This window comes from Zootermopsis nevadensis, unplaced genomic scaffold, assembly GCF_977971745.1.
Source record: "Zootermopsis nevadensis isolate Lab colony 2312 unplaced genomic scaffold, Znev_1.0 Znev_ptg000003l, whole genome shotgun sequence".
NCBI classification, from domain to species: domain Eukaryota; kingdom Metazoa; phylum Arthropoda; class Insecta; order Blattodea; family Termopsidae; genus Zootermopsis; species Zootermopsis nevadensis.
The window spans coordinates 10,712,759-10,737,442 of NW_028259135.1; the positions used below are offsets into that span (position 1 = coordinate 10,712,759).

At 40.2% G+C, this 24,684-nt stretch overlaps 2 protein-coding genes across 7 annotated transcripts in view; one reads left to right on the forward strand and one right to left on the reverse strand.

The window, feature by feature from the left end:
- Nucleotides 1-174: 174 nt before the first annotated feature.
- On the reverse strand, nucleotides 175-3,599 carry LOC110836245 (uncharacterized). The gene is made up of 2 exons (XM_022077242.2): nucleotides 3,456-3,599; nucleotides 175-1,956 (listed from the first exon to the last, which is right to left on the reverse strand). Exon 2 carries the CDS (start codon nucleotides 1,927-1,929, stop codon nucleotides 397-399), a length of 1,533 nt encoding a protein of 510 aa, XP_021932934.1. The 5' UTR covers nucleotides 1,930-1,956; nucleotides 3,456-3,599; the 3' UTR covers nucleotides 175-396.
- A 4,690-nt stretch (nucleotides 3,600-8,289) lies between these two features.
- Pxn (Peroxidasin) overlaps nucleotides 8,290-24,684 on the forward strand; it is a 75,682-nt gene continuing 59,287 nt past the window's right edge. For all 6 annotated transcript variants that reach the window (XM_022077314.2, XM_087342492.1, XM_087342491.1 and 3 more), the window contains exon 1: nucleotides 8,290-8,516. In XM_022077314.2, coding sequence (XP_021933006.1) covers nucleotides 8,365-8,516 — 152 coding nt within the window. In that variant the 5' untranslated portion in view covers nucleotides 8,290-8,364. The remainder of the gene's footprint in view (nucleotides 8,517-24,684) is intronic.

Consider the following 24,684-nt stretch of genomic DNA (forward strand, 5'->3'; position numbering starts at 1 on the left):
TCAGAGTTTCTTTACTAAAAGTACAGCAGAATTTATTGAGAAATTAGGAACTTCAAGGTAACTGCTCATCCCATCTAGTGCCAAGGTCAAGCATGAGTAGAAACTACACCTCTCCCCCTAAGTGCTTCCATGGCATATAGTGGAACGGCTTTAGTTTTTACACCCACACACAAAAACTTTCAACCGACAAAGATTTATTAAATATTTAGTTGTCAAAGACGAAGTATAACACATCTTCAGCTCCGGTGTAATTATATTTGTAAAAGAGCCGAGAGCCACAAAATCATGTAAACTTATTAAATAACAATAATACTATTTGTTGCGCTTCAGAATTGACATCTTACACACTTAGGAATGCAAAGTTTGTACATCAAGTTGAATGGTCATACATAAGATTTAAGCAACTGGTCCAGCCATTTCCATTGAATATATTTCCAGATCAAGATTCTTTTGATAAACCTCATCACAAAGTTTCTTAACTTGCGTAGATGTTATATTTGCATTCTGTACAAAAGATAGTTCTGTTAGTTTAGGGCAGTGTTTGATAAAGTACCGTATTGTGGTTACAGACAATATTCGCCCTGTGAGTATGTGAACGGCTTTCAATTCCTGTAGAGGGTTTGTGCTTATAATATGAGCCATTACATCATCTTGGTATTTCTGGGGGAACATGTCCACTACACTCAGTGTCTCCAGTTGTTTGGCTTGCTGCAAACAAAGAGGTAACACTTCAGCAGGGTTCCAATTCCATCCTCTCAGGTACAGGCAACGAAGGTTACGGAACATGTGCTCTGTGTGGAACAGCTCGCACAATTCCAGACTACTCGACTGCTTGCTATCCTCCATCAGCTGTTTTAAGTGTAAATTTCTGAGGTTTGGGCATGTTTGACCAATGAGGTGTACTACTCTCAAAGATATGTAATCCATATTTTCAACTAGGAGACTCCTCAAGAAACTGCCCTTCCTCTCCAATAAATGAGCCATTTCAATACAGAATGGAAAGTGAATGAGTTCAAGAATGGGTACTTTGAGGGCGCTACTGGCTAGTGACTCCAAAACGTCTGTGGCACTGCAGATATTGGTCTGGTTGGGGAACCACAGGCAGAGATGCTGCAGGTTGCAGCACAGTTGTGCTGCTGCTGCAATATGGGTTGGTCTTGGGTGATAGTCACTGAGATGTGTTAATGGCAACTGCTTCACATCCTCCATCTCTTCAGAAATCACCAGCCCCATGTCATCATACGTGATGTTCTGGAGGTGTGGCAACGACTTGACCAGAGCCCTTATCCCTGATATTGTCATCATACAACCTCCTAAATGACTACGCAAAATCCTGTTCATAGTAACCTTTCTGAGAAGTTTGCAGTTACACAAATAACGCAGACCTACATCTGAAACGAAAAACTTCAGTTTAAGAGCATTGAAGTTTTTGTGTGTCTCGTTTATGGTGTGCACTGGTTCCAACTTGGATACGATGTCTATCTGCTCCAGTTTGAGACAGTTTGTTCCTACAACTTCCAGAATTTCATCTGTACATACAAGATGTAAATTCAGCACCACCAAGTTGTGCATACTCGTCAGACGTTCAACCCAAAAGACACTATCCAAGTCATATTTCAAGTCTGCTAGCCAATTACTGACACTGAACTTCCTCATATTGTTATGCATATACAGTGCTAGAGTGATTCTAATGTCGTGTTTACTGGGCTCAAGCCTGCCAGCAGTCCGCATCTCAAACACTTCATCCAAAACCATGCCTGGTATATGTGACAGTAGGTACTCCTGATGTAATACCACCTCCTGTCGACATTTGTTTTTGTCATAATTCCCGTATGTTTTCTCTATGTTTCTACACGAGAGATTCACTAATGCTTCAACATGTCCTAAGGCGATCTTGAAAAGGCTTCTTGGTAGTTTATGGGGAGGCATGATGGCACTGCATGGATGCTGCTCTTTCTGGAAAACAAGTTATCAAACCTAAAGACATATACACATTCTGTAGATGGTTCTCAGGATTGCTGAGAGACTACAGAATCCACAAACATCATGTTTCATAAAAACAGTTTAAAAGAAATCCTGGATGTAACAGAAGTCATTCTTAATGCATTCAGACCTACTTGGAAACTCATCAAGAATATCTTGACTACGAGGCTTGTGTTTGCAGTCATATTTGTGAATAGGCTTACGATATTTTGCTTGCCTGTTGCCTAAACTGTTCTCTGTTTTGAGTCATAAGTACTAAAGTCTGCACCATATCAGAAATTTCTGACACATATATCTGTCAGGGCAATAGTTGCAATGAGAGTTTCAGACAACCAGTGCTACCAGTTGTTTGCTAAAAAATATCACTTAGATTGACAGTGTTATTCTTTGGCTTATGATGCTATACAGATTCATACATGGATACCAGTACTTCAAAGAAAAATACTGTTTAAATGGCATCACAACCCAGAAAAACATTATCATCATCCCTACCTCAGATTACTTCATCATTAGACATCTTATGTTCCTGGTACGCAGAACTATGTTTTAACAGTGCGAACTAATCTGGCACATGAAGCAGTCTCTTGCATATATAAACAAATGTTACATATTTTTTTATTTTGTTTTGAATTGTTAAGTCTGATTTACTGGTAGGCAGTCAGTTATGGATGACAGTTGGACTTACAGGTTGACAGTCAACCCAAAGTTGAAAAATAATTATTTTACCCAGGTTTTACTGAACTTCCTTTTTAATTACATCCAGAATGACCATTTAACCAAATTATTCTTAACCATTTTAATAACGTAATGAGGGGATTGGCTTCTTAAAATAAGTTCCCCAAGGACAGCAAAAGGATGAGTAATCGCGATCCCCACAAAAAAAAACACTATCATTGAGTTGTTATTGGTAATTATTATTATTTATTGCTTTATAATATCTGTACACGTACTCTTTACTAGATGGCAGGTTTAAACCTTTGCTGACCAAGCATTTTAGAATGCTCAGGATTCTAAATATCTGCACTAGCCTGAATACTGGCAATCTAACACGAAGCATTCATTTTATGTTTAAAGGGCTCATTAAAATACTGGGTCTAACAGATTTCAGTAATATCAACATCAACCGAAATGGAAAAGGGTTAATGCTGGAGTATTAACTAATGTGCACATTTGTAACCACTGACAATTTTGCACAAATAGAAGCATGTATACATATTTATTGCTTCACAGCTAATGTCACCACGTCAGGAAGACATTTTTAAAAATACATCACTGTGATGTTCTCTGTACAACATCCATAAACGCAACAATTTTTCGGAAACTTAGTAATCTCTGAAAGTAAATAAATTAGGCATTAAAACTTAACCTAACTTCTGTCCTGTGCGTTGATAACATGATCTTGCTTAATCGTCTTGTCTCTTTGCAAGACTCATATGTTTAAAGATAATTAGCCATGAGATGCGTTTACAAACCTTCAACACTATTCCGACTTTGATAATTGCGCTTAGCCCTATTTACGAATTATGTTTACTATCCCTATTTGGGTTAGAACTGTAGTAGATCCTAGGGACATTTTTCTCCAAACACTGTCTGCACCACCATCAAACGACAAGGTCACGAACTACAAGCAGACTTATTTGCCATCTGTACGCAGTATATGTAATTATTAGGACATGGCCCCAATTACTCAACCGTAAAAGGAGGTCAATAACTATTTGAATTTAGTTATTTGATTCTTTATATACTTGTGGTTAATTTAAAGACACTCCCAGTGGTAAAAACAAGGAAGTTGAAAGGACGTGGAAGGAAATGGCAAAGTTTCTGTAAAAATGACGATGATAAATGGTCACACACAAGCGCAGCATGCTAACCAATTAGCTAATTGCACTTTATGGTTTGATTGTAATGCTGCAAAAAGAAAATTGCAAATTCCTCCCTCAACCCGTTTTGTGTAACGTGGTTTTAATTACAAAGGTCGAGAGAGACGGACAATATTTCTCGTGTCGGCTTCAGAAACTTTAATTGATTAGTTTACTCAACTCGCGTCATTCTGTTATTTACCTACCCCGTGGGGTAGTTTGTAGTCATTTACAAAGGAAAAACAACCACTCAGAATTTGGAGTAATGTTCCTAATTTTCACATCAACTGCACAGAGGTACTCCACAGCTGTAGATATGTGAGTTTAGATAGGAGTGGATGGGCTTCAAATTAAAATGCCTCTGATACAAATAAACTACTTCTCACAAATATAATCAGCATAAAAGAAGTTTGTAACAAGGCACCGAACATTTTTGCCAAGATCTAAGACATTTATATGTTAACGAAATATAGGGTAGTTTTTAATTTTTACGACCAACATAAATGATTCCCTTGTAATAAGAAAACATTAAATTCACGTGCAATTATTTGTTGTTGGTTGTCACGCATCCAATCTCCCAACTCAACAGGGTATTTTACCTTTTGTGTAAAGTCGTGGATAAAACTGTGTGATCTATGTTAAAATTAAATGACTCGACTTTTTTTTATATAAAACTGTAAAAGAGAGAGAGAGTCAAAATCCAGACAGACGGTAATATTTTGATAGGCGCTTTGCAGGGTTGCTAAAACGACAAAAAAATAATAAGGGTTAGTGAGGAAATATACTGTGCCTGCAGAAAAAGCGAATGACAAAAGATACATAATTAAGGGTTTAAGTAAAATACGGGAAGTGGTAAATCTTATGTGTTGTACTCCGGTATCCTAGACTGCAAAATTTCCCTTCCACGCCAGCTAGGTATAATTAAGTAATGGTACTGAGCATGGCCTCCCGTAATCGACTTCGTTAAGATGATTAATGGCCATGGTTTCGGAAGACAAGGCAGTGCAGCAGTATTATCCTTTTGATAAGGGGAATTAAAGTGAAATTCGACGAGTGTCTCGCGGGAAAAGCTCAGTTGCCTTGAGTACGTGTCACTGAAAGTTAATTTTTCGAACGTGCTCTGTTTATCTGCCAACTTTTGAGTCTTATATTTTTCTATTCATTTATGTCGTATGTTTCCTGTCTTATTTCTTACTCTTTTTACATCGTTTGTTTTGTCTTATACGTGTTTATTTCTGCCCCTTTATTTGTGTGTTTTCCTCCTTTCAGTTTCTGCAGTTGTGACTGTTCATATCTGTTTTACTTCTGACTGGCTGTCCCAGAAAACCATATTTAGCAACATTAAATATCCAGACTTATTGACACGTAAATGAAAAGTTTGTCGTAACTTGAAACCGCCGTGCTCTAGAGGCAACTTCTCTGACACTGTTGTGTGGCGAGTAGGCTAGTGAGCCAGACGCAGGCGCGCGTTGTTCTGTAGAATTTCTACCTTTGCTAAAGAATGGCTGGAGACGATATGATGGTGTCTAATATCCAGACGCTATTCTAGTGTCTGCATGGGCAAGATAAAGGAGCCAATGCTTAATCAACACGTATGAAAGACTGAATGTACAGCTCCTGTCCTCAGTCTTAGCTTCACGCAAATTTAACCTCGTTGAAAGAGTATCATTGGGTGGGAGACATTATCAACTTCTACTGCTTGTATCTAGCGTAGAAATATTAAAACATTCATTTATAAACTGACGTAACTGAGAGACATAACTTGATTCTGTGCAGTTTCATCGCATCCTACTCACCCGTACAATCCGTTCAAGCAGTGAGTACCCCATTGAACTCCCCGAGAAAATCGACGGTTTGACAGTCACGGGAAACCCATGATTTGCATTTATCTTAAAAGGAAATTTACCTGTTGTGTTGGCAAGGTGAAGCAGACGGTGCTACAATAATTATTGATGTTGGGACGTAATCCATTTCTTGTCAGCCAAAAACATACTAATTTAAGATATTACCTCATTAAATGTTAAGACATTGATTAAATCTTCATTAGCTGGGCAAAGGTACGTAAATGGTGATTACAATACACGGACATAAGCTTTCTTCATATTTCCCGAAACTGATTACAGCGTTTGATGTAATTCAGGAGTTAATATATTTTGAAACGCAGAAAACCATCTTCTTGAGTGTTGATATAAGTGGGCCCAGTAACTGATACGAAGCGCTGAGATTCAAAATGCCGCGGACAGTTGATTCTGCAGTGGAAAAATATGACAACCGCGGAGTAAATAGAATTAAACTGGCAGACGGGAAGTTAAATTCAGCCTCCGCGGGAAATTTTGGATATAGTTCGTTAAACCGGCAGCTAATACGCTCAACACTCCTCAGTGTTACGGGGTCTAGATTACGTCACCAGGGTCGGAGAAACATTCCCAAAATACTTGTTTCAAGTGCCACATTGTTATCGTCATTTGTCTCGTTGACAATCTGAACGCATTTCGTGGTGGACCGGGTTAAGCGACAATTAATCTGGACGCAGCAGAAACATATATCAGTTCTTATTAGCATGATGTCATTTCCATGGCAACGACATTTAATCCTGGCTGATGTCACGCAGTTCTGATATGGTTGCTAGTCTTAACAAAAGCTGGGAATGATGTTTCATGCCTCGTAATCCGTTCCGACGACGATATGCCTTTGTTTCACGAAGGACGCGAGGTGGTTCAAGGAGCATCGACGTGTGACATGTGACCGAGCGATGATTTTGCACTGTAAGATTCAAGAGCCGACAAGGGATTTTTGGGCGTAGGGGCTAAAACTTCTTCTCGTTAAAATCCGTTCCGAAGAGTTGCACGGGATTCGGGAATTAGAAAACTTAACATTAATTAAGTCTGTCCTTATTTTATGACTTGTAGTTGAAGTCAGTTCTGAATTCCGTTCGTGGTTTTGTGGGCGGACGCTGTCTGATTGCACTCGTGCCTGGAAACGCAATTAAGACTTAATGTTCTTCTTCGTTAGGCAAGAAACAGATGAAGGAAGATGCATCGCTTCCGAGTACGACCGCTTCGCGAAGGCCTTTTTTTTCCGATTTATCGTCACTTCTCGGAGTAATGTAGTCCCGCTGAGCAGCGTCAGGGCGGTATCCCTTCGTGACCTGCGCTACGCTATTGATCAGCGCCACTTCTGTGGCCCACTACGCAGTCCGATGGATGTTTGTTGTACGACGCTGTTATAGCTGCTGAGGTTTACCTGTCACGTTGCCAGGCGGTTTTGGAAGTTTTAAAATGTCTGGCATCCGAACTGCGGATTTTAGGATTGTGCATTAATTTAAGAGGTTATTTAACGTCGAATGAGATGATAGGGTGATTGTATGTAGTGAACTGATGGGTGGCGATGGATAATTTGCGACACTCTATTTGGTTTTTTGTTCGCAATTATTTTGGCGTAGATTTTTGTACCGGGAATCAAACACGTCTCTAGGAATCTGATATCTTCCTCTCCCCCCCCCCCCTCCCGTAAGTTTTCGTGTTCAAAATGAACGCGGTTGCCCCAGGAAGTTTATTTTTAATGGAGATGCGTTGTTTCTCTTCGAGGTGTTAAAATATCAAGACAGGCGTTTACTCCAAATGCTTAACAAACACGTAAATTAATTAATACGGGGCGTCTAGCTACTTGCATCGGGGAACTCTACTTATGCCCACTGTTAAGTTGGTCTTTGGTAAAATTGCATGTCAATCGTGACATATTTTGAAAAGTTCCAAGATACTACAAGAAAAATGTCACGATGTGTACAAACACTGAGCTTTCTTTACATTACTTAATCTTACCTAATCTAATCTGACCTAGCGGTTAGAACGCTGGCCTTGTAATCCTGGGGTCTCGGGTTCGATTCCCGGCGGTGCCCGAATTTATAACTTGTGTTGGACAAGGCCGTGGTCTAGGCAACACGGAGTTTTCCTCCGGGGGCTTCCCCGGTTTCTCCGTGGCATCCCAACAATTACTCCATTCACACACAGAAGAAGGCAATGGCAAACCACTTCTAGATCGTCTGCCAAGAACGTATATGAACAGGTCCCAGTCCGAGAAAAGGATGGAAGGATCCTGTTCATATGGACCTGTCGTCAGACAGAACACTAAATAATTAAATAATATAAATATAAATAAATACCAGTATCAAAGTCGTAAAATCTGGGAGAATTTCTCTCTCTCTCTCTCTGAGAAGTCTATGGGTCAGAGTCTAAGGAGACGATAGTCACCCAGAAATAGAGAACATTTGCATTTTAATGACACTCGAAAATTGATTGCCGTGTTTTTTTTATTACCATCCGTGATCAGCTCAATATGCGGTCGTGTTGACGGAATTCCTGAGAGGAACACGTAATAGCGCTCTCAGGCAGCTGCGGTCGGGAGCGACATTGGCCGCTGTAGCGATCAGACGAAACAGACAGAGAAGGCTGTGCCAAGCATCTAGTCGCGTTCTGGCCGGCGCGCTGTGAGGTCGACTCTCGCGTCTTTCGTCGTGAGTGTGATGCTTGCATTTGTCATTCTTCTAGCCGCCTTCTGTACAGGCCTGGCTGAGGCACAGTGTCCAGCGAGATGTCTGTGTTTCCGTACGACAGTGAGATGCATGTTCTTGCAGCTGGATAAAGTACCGGAGGTTCCACCAGAAACTACAATCCTGTGAGTAACAAAATGACCGAAGCTTGCAAACAAATGAATGCAGAGACGCGTACGAATGAATGATCTCATATACTTATATAATTAAATGAAACTGTGAGGAAGTGTATGTTTACGTAAATGGATGATTGTCTGTAGATGAAATTTGATTTGTGAAACGAATGGGCTTTTAAAAGAACATGTTTTTAAACTTAATGAATACGTAATGTGGGGTCCTCTGCAAATGGCTGTGTCGCTATGCCCAAAGAAGTAGATTAAATTTTATTTTAAAATAAATAAAACGAGCATCAGGTATTTCTTAACTCTGTTGACACAGAACATGTAAATATTACTTGGAAAGTAGAGACAGAGTGGACGCAATCAAGAGTTTGATAAATATAAGTGTGAAAAATCTTTGCATGATTAAATAAATGCATGTAAACGGCTCGGCTGGAAAATACAAAGCACACGGATTCACGAAGGCTTTCTGGCAGGTTAATACAAAGTCTGACTGTTCATTTGCCGTGACGTTATATCGGAGCAAAGTAGAAAATGTGTTAATGTACCGGGAAGGCCCAGAGATAGAGAAATACAGTGACGACTGACGAATGATCCAAGATTCGCAAAATCTTAGCGGATGAATAAAGAAGTATACAGCTTCGACTCTTGTGGATGTTGAAAATATTTTCCGACTTTTTCGGCAAACATTACAGCTGCGATCTTCAGGGTGAACGTGTATTTGGAAATTTTAGGAAGCCTAAAAAGAGCAGGTCGTAAGGGGAAACATTTTATTCACATCCCACACACCATCGATGGAGGCAGATGATCACACGTCAGTTGTGCATGAACGTATTTTTCTCAACACGGGCGCAGGATCTTTTTTGCGAACATACCCCAAAATATTCAACAGTTCCAAGTCTCCATGTTATGACACCTGAATGTTCATTACCGCCATCACAAAAGGCCACGCCATTGTATTACTCCAATCCACAGCTTTTCTAGCCTTCTTAGCTTCGATCGTCTTTAAAATATCACCCTTCATCGTCTTGGTCCGCAAACTGTTTTGGTCCATGAGGTTCTCAATCAAAAATTTGTAGGCAGTTTCTGTCCTTCGTGCATATTTCTGTCTTAACTTTTTATTACCGTAAGAATTCCTATTGTAGAACACGAGTTACCATAAAAAAACGATCGAACTGTTAAAATCCCGGCTCAGAGACCGAATATCCTCACAGCAGTGAAGATTTTGACATCGGTCTTGTGCACTGTAACATCGTGTGAACTTCCAGATATAAGCGTTTCGGTGGTTAATATTGCTTCCATCTTCAGGGTTGAATATGTAAACATCGTGTGAACTTCCAGATATAAGCGTTTCGGTGGTTAATATTGCTTCCATCTTCAGGGTTGAATATGTAAACATCGTGTGAACTTCCAGATATAAGCGTTTCGGTGGTTAATATTGCTTCCATCTTCAGGGTTGAATATGTAGCCAGTATGCTCCTCCGAAAAGATTTTAAGTTTACGCGGCGTTGTAATCCCATTAAGACCAATATGGGTAACGAGAGTAGATTTCCATACACTTGTTAGTTATAAAGCTGTTTTGCTGCTAGTCCCTTAGTGCGTTGTTGCAGACAGCAAGGTGATGTTACTCAATACATTGACAGCCTGATGTCTGTGCACTCTAGCCTCGGGAGGATGTGCTGGGATAATAGACAATGTCAGTACGCCAGAGAGAATAGCTTATGATAGCGGGAGCGGTGATTTAATAACTTTGTCTTGTGAGGTGCAGGTGATGAGCCTATTTAAACTACGGCATTTGCTGATACAGTAAATTTCACGTCCTGTTTCCATAAGGCAAACAGCTGCTCACGTGATGGCAGTTCTACCACGTGTGCCTTCCCAGCTATAAAAACTGGGACCACACAAATAACGTATTAGGCCCTTTGTTTATCCTTTTAAAAGCCTATTGGTAACTATATTGTTCCACCTATTTCAACAATCCACAACTCTTTATTTTGTATTTGTATTTTCCTTATGATTCTCAATGTAAACATCGATTATTTCCTTAAACAGCGTTAACCAGTTGATCTTAGTAATGGTTAGGCGTGGTGTTTTCTTCGCGGTACGGACTGGATTTTTAAATATTAATCAGATTATTCTCATCGTAACCAGCGACTACTTCTTTAAACAGCGTCAACCAGTTGATCTTAGTAATGGTTAGGCGTGGTGTTTTCTTCGCGGTACGGACTGGATTTTTAAATATTAATCAGATTATTCTCATCGTAACCAGCGACTACTTCTTTAAACAGCGTCAACCAGTTGATCTTTGTAATGGTTAAGTGTGGTGTTTTCTTCGCGGTACGGACTGGATTCATAAATGACATTTAGATCAACTTCCTCCTCACCATTTCTTACCCCATCCTGTCCCCTAAATCCCTAAATCTATTCATAACAGGACGAGCGGGCAATGCCTGGGAACCTTCGTAGCCTCAAACCAACTTTATGCCCCCTCTCCATTTATAACAGTAGTGCCCATCGCTCCCCCCCACTTTCTCTCTCTCTCTCGTTCGACTTAATTGGTATTTATATGCGATATACCGTCTGTTCGAATTGCGCCTGCGCAGAAACACGGCGAGAGTAAGCCTGAACTAGCTGGCTAACATCGCCCGGCCGACTGGAGCTGAATAAAGATGCGTTTTATCTGATCGGCTCTACTTTGCCCCAGTGGGGGAAGCCCCACTGAACCACGAAAATGAGCCTTTTATTATTTTTTTTCGAAGTGTTAGCCGGGCTAACACGGTTAACATGAAAGCACTCTCCGGGTTTTGAGTCTAGTGAACTGTAATGATTATATGGAGCTGTCGACCTGGACATTTGCTTTTCACACCACGTTCTGTACCTGCGAATTAACAGCAAACATGTCTATGAATGAAACTAGAAATCTTTATGGTTAGGCGTCTCGCGATGTGGCAGCTAGCATTCATGGGGGATCACCCGTGTTTACCGAGTAACAAAGGGTTTTAGTGCTCCAATAGCACACAAATGCTTCTGTTTTTACACGCTTGAGTGTCATCTGTCAGCCGTGTGTATTAGGGGTCATTAGGTTGTATACCCACGTTACACCAAATGCGGGTGAACTCTATGGCAATAATACCCTAAGAACAATTACTGTTTTTCGGTTGTAACGCCATTAAACAAGGACAATGACGCTGTTAGTAAATGATATGCAGGGTTGTCCCAACATCCGGAGAGACGAGCTACAAACCGAAATATGGCTCCGGCAGATATTCAGGGTTAAGACCGAAGTAACTTGGCTTTATTCTAGTCGTAGGTCGTTAGGAAACACGAAACACGAAACACGCCAGCTATTTGCTCATATGCTTTATTTATGGGCTTAGTTGTGGTTCGCAGTGCCTTATTTCACCAAAGAACACTGACCAGTTGATTTTTGTAATTGAGTCTCTGCGTTTCGTTTCTTAACGTGTTCGTTTCTCAGTAGCTGTTAAATATGGCCTTTTACTCTGAGACAAGAACATTCATTTCATATAAGAAAAAGTTCTTAGGTTTATTTCTTGGTTTATTTAACGCAGATTTCCCATCTGCATGCGTCATGTGTGTAAAGTGTCCAGCGCGAATAAATACGGAAGGAAGCAGCTGAAACAGTATCGCCTCCTTCTTCAGGGTGAACTTTCGAAACGTTAGTAAGCACGTACGAGACCACACGGCGTTTCAAACTAGTAGACCACTGTCAACATTTTCACCACTTTGAGAACTTAAAATCTCAGACGGGAACCTCCATTGTCAGGATACGTAATGAATTGATTAACGTTGTATTGAGATAACGTTTTATTTTAATATATTAAGACATTGAAAAACTGTCCAGTTTTATCTATTGACTGACTCTTAATCCATTACTGCACGTATTTTATCCTACCATCAAATGTGAGATTGCGCATAAATTGATTTGTGGTTCGTTACCATGATAACCACAATGCATACAACCTACAGGCTTGCCATAATGGCGTATACAGGGCTAAAGATTGTTACAAACCTGGAAATGGCATTTACTTAATTAAAAATATACATCCATTATTAATGGATTTTTTTTTTTTTTTTTTTTTTTTTTTTTTTTTTGTAAATGAGTTTTCGACAGCTTGTCGCCTTTCATGTGATTGCAAAATCGATTTTGTTCAGTGGTCTTTGAAAGGTTTGCTGAATATATTAGTTTGGCTGTTTCAACTTACAGTCCATTCTTGATTTAAAAGTTTTAAACGCGCATGGCTCCGAGAGGTGGAGGAGATTATTTATTGGTATAAAATGACCAGGATAACCTGTCTACAGAAACTGACAAAAATGGTGCATCTAATTGTTAGTGTTCTTTAAAATGAGGTATGCTCTGTGTCAAAATAGCCCAACAGTATGTTAAACCGTATTCAGAACACACCGTTCGCGTATTTTAACTTATTGTTTCAGCCGAACAAAAGCTGAGTCGAGGTAGAAGAAATATGACTAAAATTATTCTCATAATTTAACGATTTTGGAGATTTTCATAAACAATCAACGTGTTGTGTCATTACTCGGTGTGAAACCAGGACTTACAGTGACATTTTATTGATAATACAACCCTGAAGATGGCAGCAGTACGACGTTGGTGTCTGCTTACAAGTCCACGCGACGTCGCGTCATACGAGACGAACGTAATTTGTAACAGTTGAGTCCTAACATCGCGTTTAATAAGACATCATCCAAATGCACGCCAGAGTTTATTTTACCCGATAATTAGATACTCGACGCTTGAGGGCACACTCTTCATTCCGTATTCAATATTTTAATCATCGACCCACGTGCTAGATGCGGATGTAGGCTGAGCTCGATGTCCTACGGCCAGCGACAGTCTGAAGGCCGGCCCACGTAAGAGCGTGATTCACAGAACTCTGCGTGTAACCATGACAACAGTTTTCATGTGTTTCATGACTTATCGCATGGCTTCTTGAGAAGGGCTTAGTTAATCGAGAAATTTCCCTCACATTAATGGAAACCGAAGGCTCATTACCGTGTTCACAACTGCCTGTCTCTGGTCTCTGTCCTCAGCCAGTTGAATCCATTCCACGCTCGTCTACATATTTTTTCAAAATATTTTTTTTAATATTATATCTTCAGATCTACGCGTATGCCTTTAAATTGGATTCATCCCTTGAGGTTCTCCTCCACCAATTTTATACCCATTTTTAATTTCTTCAATGTGTCCAGCTGGGCCCTGCTGTGGCTTTTCCTCGGTGTAGATTATACATTATTGCAGTGGTAATAAACCTTTTTGTTCGCGTACCCCCAGATATAATTTCTCTTCAACTCTGTACCCCCAAAGTTGTTGGTGTATAATTCAAGTTATACATAGTATATAATCTACATCTAAAATAAATTCAATAAATTACATTACTGATTATTCAGTGTTTATCATAATTTTTTTTTTTTTTAAATTTCACGTACCCCCTAAGATGTCTCCGCGTACCCCAGGTTGAATACCACTGCATTAGAGGACTGTATAGTATCGTCACTCATTTGTTTGAACACACGTGGGGATGTCGATTTTAGAATGAGCTCATTGTCGGTGTTGATAAAAATACAAGCTGTTCTCTGTCGTGTTTTCACAGCAGACGAAGTTCGTGATTGAAAGAAATTGCAAAAGCTGCTGATTGTATCGGGAGGTCGCGACCTGCAGGTTGTGAAATTCTGTCCCCCATCCGCGCTAAAGTGTAATATGGCAAGGAAATGGACGTACGCTCGCCGCGTTGCTTGTCGGTTCTGCAGCTGAACACGGCTGTGACGCTTTGAAAATGGATGTAGGAATTTATGAGCAAAAATACAACAAATGAAAGGAGAAAAAAGTGTCGATTAAATGAGAGGAAATAAACAAGTTGCGCAGAATAGAAGGGGAAATATAAATGAGACGGGAAGGAAGAATGAAAACAAAGAATAATCACAAAGAGAGAGAAAGAAGGGACCAGGAAAGAAAACAAGGAAATGGAGGAATTAAAAAGGGAACAGAGAAAGAATGAGAGGGAAATATAAAACAATGTTAATTATTTGATATTCACTTCCTAATTCCAAACTACGTCCATAGAGCAGGAACCTTCTAGGAAGCTAATAGTCTCATCAGCTAGTCAAGAAATTCCTCACCTTTCCTGGAAACCGAAGGTTTATCACCCTGTTCACAAGAGGCCACCACCAAACCTCATCCTGATCCAGATTAAGCGAACCACACCCCTGAAACCTATTTACGTAAGGTCCATTTTAATATCATCCTCACATAATTCTAGCAATTAAAATGTGCATTGAATATCATGGAAAACATCCTTGAGCCTCGCTGGTATCACCTGAGTGCAGTATGGTCGTGGTGTGTAGAAACGTGTTATCACAGGAAAGACAGAATTTATTTTATTCAGTTTTTCCCTCTTTGAACGTCTCCAACTGTTTTAAATTAACGCTGGAAATTTAATACGTATTATGAATTCATGATAGCAACTGCTATATGGTATCGCCATATGCAAACTGCCATGTTACCTTTAGGTAATTGAATGAATAACCAAGTGTTTTCTGCGAGGTGTGGTCTGATCAATTTAGATACCGAACGTTACGACGCAGAGACAGAGATACGGAAAAAGGAGATCCTATTACGAGCCACTTCGTATTTAGAACAGTCGAAACACGAACAATATTTGCATTTGGAAATGGCCTCTGATATAGTGGCCAGACAGTGTTATGAATGGCGTAGCTCTGTTCTTTAAACCCGAGAGGTGAGTGAGTCCACTGTACGTGTGGAATAATAATGAGGCCTAAGGTTGTGCCATTTATCTTCCACAAATCTGTACAACAGGTTCTTCTTGAGATGCATCACAGATATACCTGGGGGCAAGTTCAGGAAAGTGTGATAACATCGAATAGGTTTGGACGTGGGCAGAGAGTGAAAGCTGTGTTCACGAAACACGACGCCATTTTGAAAGGATAGATTCACCTTCGGTTGTCCAGGTGAATACCTTAACCACTTAAAGCCCGAATGAGAGAGAGAGACAGAGACAGAAGAGAAAGCGAAGAGCGAGTATTGAGAGACATTAAGCTCAATAGGGGGGGGCCATACATTTTCGGCACTAAAGGTTCCCAGGCATTGCCCACTCGCCATTCAGGAAAAGGTGTCTGACTGCGCAAATGTTCAAAACGGGACCTAACCTAGCAAAATAAACAAATCAAACCTAACCTAACCCAACCAAACTCAACCTAACCTAACCTAACCCAACCTAACCTAACTTAACCTAACCTAATCCAACCTAACCCAACATAACGTAAAGCGTGCCGAAGCGTGACTTAGTGACCTTTGTGCCCAAGCGTGACAAAGCATGACCTACTTTGACCTCGTGACAAGAGATCACCATGTGTCGAAACGTGACGAAGATTTACAAAGCGTGACAAACCGTGACTAAGCGTGACCTGCTATGAAGGCGTGACGGGAGGTCACCATAAGAGTTAAAATACGATGAAGATTTGAAAAGTGTGTCTAAGCGTGACCAAGCGTGCTCAAGCATGACAAAGCGTGACGTACTGTAACGGCGTGACGAGATGTGGCCAGAAATGTCGAAACGTGACGAATATTTAAAAGAGTGACAAAGCGTGACGTACTGTAACGGCGTGACGAGATGTGGCCAGAAATGTCGAAACGTGACGAATATTTAAAAGAGTGACAAAGCGTGACTAGACGTGACGTAATGAAACGGTTTGACGAGGTGTGACCATAAGTGTCGAAACGTAAAGGACCAGAAAGGAGATTGCACCGAACAGGTGTCATGTTGTTAACACAGCACAGTCACAAGACAACAATTATCAGGATTTTACAGTGCTGCGCTGGCACAGACTGTACTGACCGACGGAAACTCCTTCCTTCCTTCCTTCCTTCCTTCCTTCCTTCTTTGAGTGGTCCGCATACTGGGCACTCCCTACAAGGTCAGCGGCCATAATCGGTGGATCCAGTTCTAAAATGATAACGCTTTTCTTCTGGGTTGTGGCGTAATATAGATTCATCTGTAGGTTCCAGCGTTTCGGAGAAACATGCTGTTTCCATCTTCAGGGCTGAATAGTATACAATATATTATGTTTAAATACCTTTGGTGCAAAATATCTATGAATTTAAATTAAAATGTTTGTTAATAGCCAATACACATACATAATAGAGTAGTGGAAAACCTTCGTTCTTTGCCCATTACTGTGTTCAAACTATCTTATTCGTGGTCTTCCCATACTTTTCTTTCCTCGAGTGATAAATAATTTCAAAAGAGAAAATGACAGATTTGTTATTGAGGTTGCATAGTATTTTACCAAAATGTAGACCTTTTTTTCAAATTAGATTCTGGACGCTGAAACAGTGAATCATTCAGCACTCCGATTTGTGCTGGCTTCAAGAACAGAGCCCCCATAACTGTGCCGTCCGTAGCAAAGAGATTGTATGCAAAACAAGAATGACCTCGAAGAGAGAAACAAAGCAGTGTTGCGCGTCACTGCCTACTGTATTATCCGAAGTGTACAGGGCACAGAGAAGCATTTTAATTTGTATTCGTAAAATAGGTATATGGGCGTCTTCTGGCGATAAGTGACTTACTCGTTACCCTGATTATGGAAGCAGCAAGTACCTCTAAAACGTCGATAAACTTCTACCGTCGATAAGCCATCCAATAGATTATGTTAAATATCTATAACAGTATCTGTAACACTGAACAGAAATAAATAATAATTTGGATTTTGAAATAAATTTGGATGCTTGGAATGCACTATACAACACTAATCTGGAGGAAGTAAACATTCAGATATCCGGACTGAGGAGCCAAAACTTCTTTGAGTAGTTTTCTGTCAAGAAGCAGCCTAACAGAACTTTTTTTTTCTTTTTGTACACAAACTTAGTTCCTCTAATTTTTAACAGATTTAAAAAAAAAATCATATTTGTGTAAACCGATATTCCCACATATGTATCCATGGTATGGTGATTAATTAAGTAGAGATGCGCGCCCTTAAATTAAGTTTGACTTCTTTCTGAAAACTGAACTGAGCGAACTAAAATAATAGGTTTATAATTGTATTAAGATGAGTTTTTGTTGGCAGATGTATATTGATTCTGGCATGGCGCCCATGGTTCATTGAATGTTAGGGATTTTCGTGATTTTTAACCATGGTTATTGTAATTTATTTACCCCAAATTTAGACTACTATAATTTTTTACACACATGACTGCCTCTGTTAGTGGTTTAGTACCACTGTTAAGTATGTAATCCCCTTCGCCATAGAATGGCATAAAAATTGTGGAGCGTAAATTATTGAAAATTTGATGGGAAATCCATTACACATTTACCGCCTTTCACTTACTCATAACGTGTTCTGGCTTTATTGTTTGTGGTTAATAAATAGGTCTATTCTGTTCGGCCGACGTATTAACAACAGCTGAATAGCGAGGAATTTCTGTGGAAAAGTCTGACCTCTGAGTAAGTTTCTGAAACAATGTGAAACCTTTGTTCTCCGGACTGTTCGTTGCATTACAAGAAAGAAACAAAGCTTCCTTATATTTTTAAGTGTCATTTGTTATGACATAAAATTCTTCATTTAGAAATTCAATTAATTTCTTCAGAACGATAGTTATCCATTTGAAATGGGCCATGTGGAAAAGCAGAATGGTATGAAAATAAAATCATTGGAGCTTAATGACAAGACTTGACATGGCCTGACATAACCTAACTTAACCCAACCCAACCTTACCTTACCTTACATTACATTACATTAAGTCACCTCACTTTACCTTACGTTCCCCTGCTATATCTTACTTATCTTGGATCACCTTACCTAAGGTAATGTAACCTAACCTAACCTAACCCAACCTAACCTAACCCAACCCAACCTTACCTTACCTTCCCTTACCCTGTTCTACTTATCTTGCATCACCTTACCTCACCTAATGTGACTTAACCTAACCCAACTTTACCGTATGTACCCTACTTTACCCAACCGTACCGTATATTATCTAACCCTATTTTTTCTCACCTTACTTAACGTAATGTAACCTAGCGAACGCCAATGATCGTCATACTGAGATGATGAGACATAGTATAGCCTTAACGTGAATGACGAAAGGGGGTTGCGGTCCTGTGATTTGTAATGCGCCTGTCTCTCTGTCATAGTCAATGAAGCATGTGTTTGAACGTCCCACCCTCGCACGTGGATATTGGTACCTAAAAATAGTCGTGACTGGCTGTCCTTCTTCGATGGGCCTCCGCGATTTTGAGGCGGCAGGTTTGTCACATCTTGCAGTTCTTCACGAAATGCTGAACCCGTTGAAATTCAACGTTAACCCTGTCTCTCCAGTAATATCACCAAGATAAGTAGCTTGATCCTTGATACAGTGTTTTTTTTCCAACCTTGGCGTATTCTTTAAGTGGAAAGGCAAATTACTTTTTTCAGTCGCATTTTTCCAATGCAGCTCTCGACTTATAAGAAAGCGACACGTAATTCTGTTTTAATTCCAAACAAAATGTGTCAGAATATGGTCTGGTACACCGGCTCTGCAAAATGAAAGAATCATTTGACTTAGAGTAATGATTAAAGCGAAATGTCGTGTTTAGTCCGTATGTATCAACTGCTCGTTTCCCTGCAGCTGTTGGAACAGATCCAGGTTCGAATCCGCCTACCAGATTGAGAGAATTTGTGGTTTGCCTCTGCCCTGCCAGGTTTATGTTCGAATAGAACATTAAAATAGGCCACAACCACATCATACCTCATGCTGTGGGATATAACCGGGTTGAGTCCTGACCGTGTTAATCACGATTATATTTAGATATTAGTAACCCCTATAGAACATCTACACTTAATGATTCATAGGTCCATAACGTAGCGACCTGAAGATGGAAACTGTTTCCTCTGTTGAAGTACTTCTGGGTCGATCTGGTGTTATCAGAGTCGCTGATAAAAGTTCGCGTGTTGATGGTTCCGTGGCTTGGCATTCTTCCCGTGCCACAAAAATAAATTCCATCAGTAAATTTGAAGATTCTCCCACATAGAGCAGCGCGGGACATCTTTATGGTGTGATGCGTAGGAAGTGGTATAACTTTATCTTGCACCTACTTGCTGGACAGGACTTACGCCTCTGTTCCGCCAATCAAGTCCTTCACATTCCACTGTCTGGTCTAGGCCCTGTGTAAGGTATATAAACCTCCCTTGTAGATAAAAATTAGCTCTGAAGATGGCAACCGAAAGGCTTGTCGAAACGTTGGAAAATCTTTATCATTCGATGCTGCTTATCCCCGAAAGCCGAAGCCATGCCCATGGCTAATGTAGTACAGAAAATATTGACCTGAGTTATTAAAGTTCTTCGTAGATTTTTCAAATATTTGTAGTCGTCTTTTCAGACTAATATCAGATTTGAATTTATTTGTTTATCAGGATGTTATCTGACTGTGTTAATGTAGTGGCTGATGAGACGGAAGGGTTATTATGAACGATGAAACGCGGAGATGAGACAGGAGATAATCACGGCAAGTTTTAAGGCATTAACCGAACCAACTGAAGACAATTGTGGTGCAGTTTTGTTGGTCTTCTTCAAGCCGGTTTTAAAGTGGGTATTTGATTGATGGCGTAGATGTACAGCTTATTCATCCAGACACATCAATGTGTTTCTGTGGAAACCAGTGTGAAAAGTACTTTTTTGTTGGATTGATTGGCAGGGGTGGCCCTAATCTGCACGGTACGTCGAAGCTCTCAGTAAGCCACGCAACCACACTCCGGGGTCATTGTTCCAGAACTTTACTTGAAGTGAGTTTCTTCCCTAAGGCCCGGTACGATTTTCAATTGAACGAACTTTCGAGCGTTCAGCAAATAATTTGAGCTCCTTTGAACTGATAATATAATGAACTTGCAAATAAGTTTCTGATTAACAGTGGTCTGAGAGACAGGCGGGGCTGCATTTCAGCGTTCATGGCCTTCGTTGTATTTTTGCAATTAGCGTTTGTAGTTGGATCAGTTTTTCTTACGTTTCGTGGTTTTACTCCGTACTTTAAATGCTGCGAGCGTATATACGTACTCCGGTTTAAAGGATTTGCATCAGGTAGCGGATGCAGGAGGGTAGATGTGAAATATATTGAATAAGTAGTGGTGGACAGCCGAAAAGGGGGTCTTCCTGTATGAGGCTTTAACAGGTGGCTAAGAACTTGCCGTGAAAAAAGGAATAATGTTTTTTTGGGGGGGGGACAGAAAATGGGGGAGGGGGGATTTCTTGACTGAATGAGCGACTGTCATCTTGTGTGAGGACACGTATTTGAAAACGATTTGCCTACGTTATTTTTGAATTTATCTTTGTATCAAGAATTGTAATAAAGTTACAGCAAGGTGAAATATTGAGAAAGTCCGTAACAGAATTACGTAATCGTCGAATTACTGCTCAATCATTCAATGTACTTAAGGCAAAATTCAGCTCCTTGAGGAAATAAAGAATTGAATCACTGGACTTACGTCGCTCTGGGTCAAGATTGAAGGAGACGCATGAGAAAAGCGCCAAGACTGCCCTCTAGTTATTGGAATTGCAAATTGTGTCGTTTATCTTTTGTTCTTTCACAGTCAGCTTATACTTTGAAATACTTTCTCTGCCTCTGAATATTTTGCTGTTTTTTTTTTTGTGCTTCAAAAACCAGAGGAAGGCCGTTAGAGAAATGACATGCAAAGTGGATCAACTGAAAAACTTTGACCTTTTTCTTTTTAAAGTCGTAAATTAAATTATGGGAGGTGACGGATACTTTATTTTAAAAGTTTATTCCTGAGAACAAAAGAACATACGCAGGCGAGGTGTTCCTATCATCAGAAATGTACCACTGCTTTATCCAGAGCGGCGGAAATTACGTATAAAAAATCTAGGAATGTTTTTATGTTCGTTACGCTGATCCAGTTACTTGTCTTTTCATAAAACCTGTAAATTGTTTTCTTCAAAAACGTTTAAACTAAAGAGGAATTAACTCGGAGCACAGTATTTCTTGAGAAGCTAATAGTTGCTCGTCTAATCAATAAATTCCCCGCCCTATGTGGACCCCGAAAGTTCATAACCGTGTTCTCAAGAATTTGCCACTTATTACATTTCTGAGCCATATAAATCCAGTCCACATCGTCCAATCCTTGTTTCCTTAAGATTCATTTTAGTATTATCATCCCATAATTGCATAGACCTGTCGTGTAGTCTCTGTCCATATTCGAGGGCACATCTGAATGTTTCCAAGATATTACATTTTAACACAATTTATACGAACTTCTCTGTAGAAGTAATGAATTATAGTTGACAGTGACTTTAAAGATTATGTTACAAGGGTACGTTCGTACAAGACACGTCTTCGTCCTGACAATTAGACAATTTAAGTATTAAAAATTAACGTTGTTTAATTTGAGGACCAAACGAGTAACTAGGCCTGTAATTTTTTGGGGCCAAGTGCTGAGTTGTTGACATAAATGTTGAAACAGGTGTAGCATATTAATGTCGACCGTCGTGCTGTGTTACGGTACATAATTCTTCCTCTTTTTTGCTAATACGTAGCCTGCCTGTTGTTACACACGGATTTGCCTGCCTGCCTGTCTCTCAAACATCCCTCGGCCCGAGGCCCCTAGTTGCATAATTATGAAACCGTCAGATGTTGTGTTAAAAGAATGAACAACAGACATCCGACCTCCGACTGTAGCTGTCGCTCTTAATTAGTGCGATGGCTTACGAACTTATTCTCTTGTAAGCAAGATGGACGTAGATGGTTTTTATCCCAAAAGGCGATGTCATTTATTGCCTCGAATTTTCAAGTGATTAAACCTAGTAAGTTTAGATGAAAATAAATTGTTGATGACGTTATCATTTTCTTTATTAAATTATAAACTTCATGTAGCAGAATCTTCCTTGGGAACCTGATAGATAGTACGATTAATTACTCTAGAATCTTCCCGCTTTTATGGAACTCGAAGATTCATTACCGTGTTTATAAGAGCCCGTCATTGGTCCCTACTCTGAACTGCATGAATTCAATCCACATCTTCCATTTTAATATTATCTTCCGTCTGAGTATTCTGAGTGGTCTTTGCTTTTTCCCCCATGCGCGTTACATGTCTCGCCAACTTCATTCTCATAGTTCATGGAGAGTAAAAATTATTAATATTTTTATTGTGTGTAAGATGATCACCCTAAAGAAACCCCTTATATTTTTCGTTTAAAATATAAAGAAGAAAATGAAGCTTCTTTCTGTAATTAAACATTTCATTGGCTGCATCTGCATTTATTTTCAACGCAACTCCCATTCTGCTTCAAATGAACGCATAACGGGGAAGTCTCGTCTGTCTGTATCGTTTCCTCCATTAAGGATGTAATCAAATCTAAAACTTCTTGACGATGGTGAAGAGTCAATTGAATAAAAATTTTCTTGGATATTATCCATCGTCTAGTAAATATAAAACGTAAAACGACGTTTCGGAGATGGGACTCTATCTCCGTCTTTAGGTTCCTACACAGTTGGGCCCACTAGATAGAGCTAATCCCTATCTAGGTCCGGAGATAGGGATTAGCTCTATCTAGTGGGCCCAACTGTGTAGGAACCTGAAGACGGAGATAGAGTCCCATCTCCGAAACGTCGTTTTACGTTTTATATTTACTAGACGATGGATAATATCCAAGAAAATTTTTATTCAAGGATGTGATCGTTTTAGGAATCGTCTTTCTGGAATAATCGATTGCACTTTCTCCACTGCACGTGGTGGTCATGCCGCCATGACTCGGGCATCCACAGCCTCGTTTACTGAGGCACGTTGCTCCCAGTTTAGGTCATGGTGGCCCCGGGTATTGGCAGATGGCTGTACGTTGGGTGTCAGCACCGACCGGTTTGAACAATCGCGGCTTGCGTAAGTGGAAATGAAATCTCTGCTTTGTGACGTAATATCATCTGCTCTCAGGTGCAGAATTTCGAAACATGATCATAATTTATTAGGCAAATAGGTGGGGGGGGGGGAAATATTTTCTCGTTTCGAGAACAAAAAGGCTCCAATTTCATGGTATGTGAATTCATAATAGCCGCTTCTCCCAGGTTAAATTATTCCCATAGAATCACTCAACAGAACAGATACTACACATTTTTGACGCAATTTCCCCCCCTCCCCTCACGGCGGTGAAGATGTCAGTGTTGTTCAGGGTTATGAAGCCGCGTGGACTGGTATGCAGATAGCAGAGTTTCAGAAAGACATACTGTCTCCGTCTTCAGCACTGAAGATTCTTTCTGCTTCCGTCATAAGGGTGATGTCTTAATCACCCTGATGATGGAGGCAGTAAGCACCTTTAAAGTGTTGGTCAGTTTCTGTCAGATTACGCGACTCAACATCCCCGAAGACAGACATCAGTGTCTTTAGGTTTCTTTTGCCAGAGTCCGCGAATGCCTATGAACTGAGAGTTGAAATTTATCTTCTTCCACCGCACGGCATTTTATCGTTCGTCACTTTTCCTCTTCATTTTGTCGTATCTCATTCTCCACTGCTTCTCCCTCACCCACTAACACTATCGTTTTCATTCGATTTTAACCTTATTCTTGGCCGATTCATTCCACGACTGGTTATGGGCTGTTAGACCGGATGTCGATCGCTGTCACTGGCGTTGAGGATTTATCTCTCTACCCCAGGCCTCGTATTCATCCGACATCCCATCCAATCGACACATTTTTCCCAGCATAAGGCCTGCCGGTTCGTGATGCTGGACCACTCAAGCTAGTACCGAAATGTAAGAATGCGTGACGTCATACCCGCGTCGATGACGTCATGTTGCTGATGTGTCAGTGCCATATTTGGTGTTCAGTAAGTGTGTTTTTCCATCCCTTACATTTATGGCTGTTACATTAGCGCAACCTTATTTGGCGCCTGCTATTGTTATTTAGGCTACTTGACAAGACACCTGTGTTGGAGAAGTTGCCGCCCTTGCAAGGATGTTGAAAAATTATTGTTCTTTTATTCAGCAAGAGTCAGTCAGGTCAAAGTGAAGCTGTCTCCAATCACGTGTAGAAGTCTACGTAGCCTTTTCTGTTTTAAAACTTTACTATTATTCGTGTAACTCAGGGGTTATCAGCACCGCGAAACGTGTGTCACTTCACGGCAGAAAAGTTACTTGGAATCAGAA

Coding starts and splice junctions, on each gene's coding strand:
- LOC110836245 (XM_022077242.2), bottom strand. CDS start 1,929: ATGCCTCCCCATAAACTACCAAGAAGCCTTTTCAAGATCGCCTTAGGA.